Here is an 8,218-nt window from a genome sequence, read left to right as displayed (position 1 = left end):
TTTTTTCCCCCCCCCCCCCCCCCCCCATGGGATACACGAATGGTCCCTGCTCCTAAGGCCAATCCTTCTTCTTCACTAGATCCATCCCCTCTGGCCTTCTTAAAGACTTGGATCCTCCATTTATCCTTTTCCTCCTCCTATTATCAGTGTCTCCCTATCTGCTGCATCATCCCCACCAGCATATGATATTCTGTAATACTGCCCATCTTTTAAAGCAACTATAGCAACCTACTGGACCCCAAGTCCTCTGCTCTCCTTCACAAGAAAACCCCTTTAAAAAATTTTGTATACTCACTCTCTACTTCTTCACCTCCCCATTCCCTTTACCTAATGACATCTAATTAATCCAATGATATGCATGTTTCTACACTTAGTGGTGAACTGTCTGTCCTTGTTTGCTTGACCCCTTAGCACTGTTTGACATAGCAGACCACTTCCTCCTACTTGAAACACCCTGATTTTCTCCTCTCTCCTGCAAAACAGCTCTTTTTCTGTGTCTTTTACTGATATCTCCCTGTTCCTCCCAATCTTTTAATGTTGGCATGCTCCAGGACTATATCTTGGCCGCCTTCTCTTCTGTTTATACTTTTCTCTTGGTGCCCTCAACCAAGCCTGGATTTAAATTTAGTGACTTCCTAATTTTATCTTCATACTTGACCTTTTCCCTGAGCTCCAGACTGTTATATTTAGTTGCTTAATTAAAATTTCCATTTGGATATCCAACAAGAATTTCAAATCTAACATGTTTATAACAGAACCATTGACTCTCCCTTGTCCTTACCCCCATCTTCCTCATCTCGGTTAACACTGACACTACTAATCCAGTTACTCAAACAAAAAGTCCTTGTTCTTTCCTTCCCTCACCTTCTGGTCCAAACTATGAGCAAATCCTGATGGACCATCTTTTACCTGCCTCTGAGTTGGTCTCCCTATTTCTATTTTTGACCCTCTTTCCTTTCCCCTTTTATGCTATTTATTTTGGAAATTTTTAAACACTCAAAAATGACAATATAATATAATGAACCCTCCAGGTACCCACTACCAAACTTCCATAATCATCAACTGATTGCTTCCATTATTGAAAACTTAGATCACATTATGTTTTTCCATTAATTAAAACCCTCCTAATGGCTTCCCATTACATTTAGAATTAAATCACAACTGCTTTCCATGTCCTTTAGGACCCTACATTATCTAGCCATTCCTGCCTTCTCTAGCTCATGCCCTCCCATTCTTCCCTTCTCTTGTTATGATCCAGTCATAGTCTTCTTTTTGAGATACAGAAGAGGAAGCTAAAGTTCAGGAAGGATAGGTAATCTACACAAGCTTGCACAGGTAGCCTAGAATCCAGGTTCTCTGACTCTAGACCCCATTGCTTGTATTTCTAATTTGGAGGCTGTGTGATAGAATGGAAGTAACATGGACTTTGAAGTCATAGACTTGGAGGCAAAATTTGACACTGTCATTTACTACCATCTGAACCTCAGTTTCCTAATATCTATTATGGGATTAAATAATACATAACTTCTACTCTTATTGGGAAGGTTAAATGAGATAATACATGTATTGTACCTAGTTCAATTAAGACTTATAACCACTCACCACCCCATCTCTTCCACAAACACTTCACCCTTATGCTTGTTGGAAAGATGGATTTAGGGGGACAGATAAAATTACTATGTAGTACTGTGAATATTATGTTCCTTAAAGTATTTGTGTTATTCATTTATTTTATTGTTCCCACAGAGATTTGTGTGGAGAGAAGCAAACCATAGGTGCATTACTCACTAAGTATTCTCGTTCTTCAATGCTAAATGGTGTTAAAGTTTATAATTCCAGAAGACCCATTTCTTAAGTCTTTTCTTTGGGACTGAAGTTGCTTTATAAGGTTGTTGGATATAAGAAAAAGATCCTCTTGTGTATTTTTATTCCTGACTTTTCAAAACCTAATCCTTTAAGGTGTTTTTTCCCCTCACCTTAAACATTTTGAAACTGCTACTCTTCTTATTACTTAAATGTAAAAGATATTTCTATATCATTCAAATTATGTTTGTACTATGTACACAGTGTAAACAAGGACAACAGGAAGTATTATTTCCTATGTTTAGTATATTTCTGAGATTAGTATATTTACATGGTTTTATTTGTAGAAAGTTTTGCTTTTTATATTTAAAATTCTTATTTTTTTAATTAGGATTTAATGTTCTAATCATTAAATACATTTAAAAGTTTTTCAGAGAATAGTAATAGTTTCATAGAAGAGAATTATTTGTTCACTTAAATGCCATTTCTCAAGTGAGTTCCCCTCCACTTTCAACCTTCCACTGGAACAGGAAATATCTAGGTGCTGTCAATTATTTATATTAGTTGTTTACGCTGATTAAATTTGCTCGATAATTGCTCCTGTGTTCGCCTGGCTGATATAGACATGCACTTTGAGACAAAATGGGCTTGATCCTCAATCCTATGTGAAGAATACTAATAGAGCAGTTTATAATCAGAATGGAGAAACTGGCACAGGTAATACTCCCCAGAAAACTACAAGTAACTTCTACTTGGTAAAGTGTCTTTATAGCAGTACAAATTAATTTTAACTTAGTTAATTAACTGGTCACCAGTATAGCTGGTAAGCCAAGGTGAAGTCTGGTACAAGATTTTTTGAAAAATTAATGAATAATCTATAATTATTTAACCAAGATTTAACTGTTATTGAAGTTTACAAGTTTCTTTCTCATGAACATGAAATACAAACATGACTTCAAAATATATTCTTTCAATAAATTTTTCTGTATTTATGTGGATTATGTGAGATAGTATACGTATTTTTAAAAACTGAGGCAGCAGTGCCTAATGAGGACTCCAGAGTTTCAGAATTAGACTACCTGGCTGTAAAGCTAGGACTAGGTCTCACACACCCCTCGAGCCCATTGTCCAGACCGGGTCACAAACCGTTCACAAGCAGGTCTACAAGCCAGGTAATAGGAAAAGGTCCTGGGAGCCGTTAGTGAACAAATAACAGGCTTTACTCAGAGCTAGGAGCAGCTGACCTAATATGGCTTCCTGGAGCATCCTCTAGAAACTTTGCACATCTGTGCCATTAGTTCTTTATACTCAAGCCCATAATTCAGAAAAACACCCAGATGCACATGCACAATCACATTAGATAATAACAAGAAATACCTGTGTGCATGTGCATACACACCTCAGATGTTCAGCAAGACTCTGAACATCCGAGGAGCCCTGATCATTTTTTAAAAATAATTTCCAAACAATCCACCCCTTCAGGGTCCCTTGCCATACAATCTAAGTGTTCAGAATCTGTGATGTTCCCTGAGCGAGAATAAATGACCCTTACATTCATATAACCTATTGTCTGTTCAATATGTCCTAAGGCTTTTCCTTAAGGCTTATAGATCTGTCCTTTTAACTATTAGCTGCATATGTCCATGTTGTTTTGCCTCCCACGGATTTGTCACCCCTTTTCCCCTGGGTGACGGAGCCACCAAAGATTACTCAAAGCCCATCTCTTCTGAGCAGTGAGAAGCCCCTGAAAAGGGGTTAATCTCCCAGAACCCTCAAGATAGAGGCATTCCTTCCATTTAGGAAATTAACCCTGAATTGGGGTTTTCTTCTCACATTTATTCTCTAGACCAGGAAGTTACAGGAAGAGAATGTAAGTGGGGTTTTTGCTAAGTATAGTTTAACAAGTTTAACAGTAGAAGCTGGTAACATTCAGTAAGGTGACATTCTATAATGCAATTTGCAACAAAAGCTTGATTTTAGCAAATATTCTCTTCTAACCGCAATTTCCCAGTACCTTTACATATCAGTCAGTAACCTGTCTGTCTTTGAGCCAACAACCTTGCTGTGTAACAATTCTTTATCTTACAACAGAGACTATATAGCCTGGGGAAAATTTCCTGTCCATTGCAAGGTCAATATTTGAAACTGCAAGGCTTTGGAAAACCAGGCCCTGTTAAGTACATTTGTTTTATGCATACTTCACATGTCCGATTGGTAGTCATCATTGGTGTGTTTCTTCATGGGAAGCCTGCAGTCATACTGATGGGAAGTTCAACACATATTCAGTAGCTGACACATTGATGACGTGACTCTGGTGCAGTGCCTGCAGCCAGAATACTGTGGGTGAAAAGATAGAAGGGTTATTGGTACCAATAGATTACCTGAATAGCTTCTGGGATGACCCTCATCTTACCCAACCAGACCATTCCTAGGAATTTGACTGAAAGCCCAGGTCCTTCCACTTTGGCTGTGTTCACAGCCCACCCACATTGTTCCAAATGACTAAGCAGCATTGGAGCTGCTTGTGTTAAATCTGCAAGAGAATTAGAGGTTAGTAACACATTGTCAATGCAGTGAAACACTAACCATGCTGGGCCTACTCCACTTGGCTAGGTCCCCAGCCACCAAACCATGACAGATAGTTAGGCTATGCAGGTAATCTTGGGGCAATACTTGAAAGGTCCACTGTCTTCCTTCCCAGGTGAAGGTGAACTGGTCTTGGCTATCAGCCGAGATTGGAATAGAGAAAAAAGCATTTGCAAGGTCCAATGCATAATAAGTTCCCAGCTGAGTTGTCAGCTGATCCATCAAGCCGTGTACTGAAGGCACAGCTGCATGCAAAGGAAGCACTACTTTGTTTAGTTCTTGATAATCTACAGGTACCATCAGGCTTTTTCACTGGCCTTACTGGAGCATTAAATGGGCTATGAGCCGGATGAATAATGCCAACTTTCACTAACTCCATTATAGTGGTACCTATCTGTTTTAGTCCGTTTTGTGTCGCTATAACAGAAATACCTGAGACTGGGTAATTCATAAAGAAGAGAGGTTTATTTGGCTTACGATTCTGGAACAGCTGCATCTGGCATGGGCCTCAGGCTGCTTCTACTCATGGCGGAAAGCGGCAGGCAGCCAGTGGGTACAAACAAATCACATGGCAAGAGGAAGCAAGAGAGAGGGAGCGAGAGCGAGGAGGTGCCAGGGTTTTTTTAAAGCAATGAGCTCTCATGGGAACTAACAGAGCAAGAACTCACTCATTAATCCATTCATGAGGGATCTGTCCCCATGACTCAATCAGTTTCCAACACTGCCACATTGGAGATCAAATTTCCACATGAGTTTTGGAGGGGACAACACATCCAGACTCCATCACTATCTCTGCATGTCCTCCCGGTAGGTGATACTGCTTTACATTTACTACATGTCTTGGCTTGGGTAACACCTGTGGGTTGTGTTTAGTATATCCTCATAACACAGGCTTTACTGTCCATATTTGCAGCTGAAACTCTCCAACTGTTGTTTGTAGGTGCAAACCATAAAGTACATCCATACCCAGGATGTATTCAGCTACTGGGGATATATATACAGTATATACACGAGGGGGTAACCGTCCGACGCCCAATGGCAGTGACACAGCTTTGACTTCAATAGTATGTCCTCCATACCCATCTATACAAACTGTGGCCCCTGGAAACTTATCTGGATTGCCATATATCGGGCTACATTCTGCACCTGTATCCATGAACACCAAAACACGCTGCACATTTGTCCTTGACTGATATATTGCCAATTCAATATGAGGCCTCTGGTCCTTGCCTGCCTCCAAAAGATGAGTACCTTGGCCTGCTCCTTAATCGAAATGGTACACTTTATCTATCTCCTTGGAAGCAACCAAAAAATCCTTTAAATCCACTGAGCATACCTTGCTACCTGTTTCCAAATGCCTAGTGAAACGCTCTCCAGGGTGCAGTTGCTGCCACAAGGCAAACAGGACCGCATTTGGCTGCCGGTCAATTTTCTTTTTATCAACCCCTGCTGCAAGCAAGTCAAGCCACATCTGCTATGGCTAGTCTTGCTTGATCCCCTTGGGATAAAATTCCAAGCCTTTCTTGGGGGTTTGGTCTTAGCCACCTTTTGGAACCCTTTTGCTTGTCTACTATACTCTACTTCACCCAAGCTGGCTATCATGTTCATTACTTCATGTATAGGACAACCAAAGTATGGGGCTAGTATGGCCATCAGTAATCCAAAGGATGCTGACGGAGCATTTTGCAGCACTATGTCTCTCATGCTGCCTGTAAAATTTTCAGTGTCCGGGCCATGAGTGTTCGCATTAAACATAGACTGCCACATCCCCAGCTCCCGAATTATTTGTACTAACTCAGCGTATGTTTGCCATTTACTCACAATCTTGGGCAGTTCTCCAGCATTTGCCCACATGGTTCAGGCAGCTCCATTCACCTATTCCATTAAGGAGCGATTACCTGGCCCTTGTGCACGTCTGCGGCTATTCTGTAGCCGCTGCCTCAGGAATGGGTGTATGGTAATGGAGGCCAATTTTTCCATCTCCTCACCAGAGCACATCACACCATCCACCCCTAGGTCCCATAACCGCAACAGCCAAGCAGCCAGGAGTTCCCCTTTTTCTGCCTGAACTGTCTCCCCAAGTCAACTAATTCAGCCTGGGTATATGGGACATAGGTAGTGAATTGGGTCACCTGTGGATTGCCTCCGGTTGTCCTCTGGGTCCCATAGGCTGCTTGTGCTTCAGAAATGCCTCCGGTTGTCCTCTGGGTCCCATAGGCTGCTTGTGCTTCACTTTCTGATGCACAACAGGTTGTGCCTGGAGATGCATGGTCTCCCCCAACTCACCACTGGGTTTGTCGTCTTCCCTGGTGTGAGAGGCAGGAGTGGCCAGTCGCTGCATGTCATCCTCCAAGGCATTTATCCATGCTTCCAGCAACTCTGCTTTCCGCTTCAAATCTCGATCAGCTTGCAGTATAGTGAGCGATAGCCAGATCCCAGTTAACAGGAAAGTGGCCATAGGGCACAACATTTTCAAGAGTAGCCACATTTCCTCCTTCTCCCAAGGGGCTTTTGGCTACCTTGGCTCCTGTACCTACTCAGGATCCATGTTAATTGTAAAGCTAGGACTAGGTCCCACAGACCCCTCCAGTCCGTTGTCCAGACCAGGTCACAAACCCTTCACACAGGTCTATGAGCTAGGTAATAGGAAAAGTTCCTTGGAGCCGTTAGTGAAGAAATAACAGGCTTTATTCAGAGCTAGGAGCAGCCTACTTAATATGACTTCCCAGAGCGTCCTCTAGAAACTTTGTGCATCTGCGCCATTAGTTCTTTATACTCAAGTCCATAATTCAGATAAACACCCAGATGCAAATGCGCAAGCACATCAGACAATAGCAAGGAACACCCGTGAGGTGATACCCACCTCAGACGCTCAACAAGACTCCAAACATCCAAGAAGCCCTGACCATTTTTTTTCCTATAGTTTCCCAACACTGGGGTCTAATCACATTTTAATATATTTTACAGTTGAAATCATTAGCACCCAGTGAGTTTATGGTGTCTGTTCACAGTGCAAGCCAGACGCACACCCTCCAGGTTTCAGGAGACTCCTGTTACCAGCCCCCAGCCCAGAGCCTCTGTTAATAGTCGTCTACGTGCAAACCTTGTCCTCCACACTTCTCCATGTAATTGCGCAGGACCTTTATTCTTCTAAAATATAATACTCCCTTTTTCTCCTGCTCTTCTCGCTACACCCCCTACATACTTTCTCCGCTTTCCTAAATTTTCACAATTCTCATCCACTGCTTGCATACAGAAAGGAAAACGCAAAAATCCGTTATCGCGCAAGCCCGGCCCACTGACAAAACTTCCGGGTTCGGCCCACGACGCTGTCTCACTTCCGCTAACGCCGGAGGTCGGAGGTGACAGGCAAGATGGCGGCCGCCAGTGCCTTTGAGTGCTTGCTAGGAGGAGTAGGTCTGTGACAGAAACTAGGTGGAGACGGCTGAGAAGAGTCGAATACAGGGAGTTTGAGACAACTACCCTCTGGCAGGGCCGGGTCTGGGTGCGAAGGGTACCGCGGCCGCGGGGCTTGACTGGTGGGACCGTGGGGGAGCCTGGTGTGTGAGGTGCCCGACTTCAGTAATGCACCGCAGTCCTCCGGGAAGCCGGGAAGCCAAGCTGCGCGGGACCGCTTCGTGCCACGGACAGGTTTATAGCCCGCCAGAATGAACAGGAAGAAAGGAGACAAGGGCTTTGAAAGCCCAAGGCCATATAAATTATAAGTATCTTTTGATCTCCTTTCTCTTGGTTTTGCTTTCATTATATCTTGTGATTGCTTGAAGCTGAGTTGGCGGGCCTGGGAAACCTAGTGGGAATCTAGAATTCA

The 8,218-nt window shown here is 42.9% G+C and overlaps 2 protein-coding genes across 2 annotated transcripts in view; both read left to right on the top strand.

Annotated features, from left to right (window-relative positions):
- Positions 1-2,784, top strand: part of DSCC1 (DNA replication and sister chromatid cohesion 1) — a 19,225-nt gene extending 16,441 nt beyond the window's left edge. Inside the window, exon 9 of the mRNA XM_008590635.1 lies at positions 1,747-2,784. Coding sequence (XP_008588857.1) covers positions 1,747-1,855 — 109 coding nt within the window. The 3' untranslated portion in view covers positions 1,856-2,784. The remainder of the gene's footprint in view (positions 1-1,746) is intronic.
- A 5,003-nt stretch (positions 2,785-7,787) lies between these two features.
- Positions 7,788-8,218, top strand: part of LOC103606040 (transcription initiation factor TFIID subunit 2) — a gene marked incomplete at its 3' end in the record, with an annotated part of 83,717 nt that continues 83,286 nt past the window's right edge. Inside the window, exon 1 of the mRNA XM_008590638.1 lies at positions 7,788-8,110. Within this exon, the coding sequence (XP_008588860.1) occupies positions 8,058-8,110 (53 nt within the window). The remainder of the gene's footprint in view (positions 8,111-8,218) is intronic.

Source organism: Galeopterus variegatus, unplaced genomic scaffold, assembly GCF_000696425.1.
Source record: "Galeopterus variegatus unplaced genomic scaffold, G_variegatus-3.0.2 Scaffold6237, whole genome shotgun sequence".
Taxonomy (NCBI): domain Eukaryota; kingdom Metazoa; phylum Chordata; class Mammalia; order Dermoptera; family Cynocephalidae; genus Galeopterus; species Galeopterus variegatus.
This window is presented reverse-complemented; position numbering and strand designations above follow the sequence as displayed.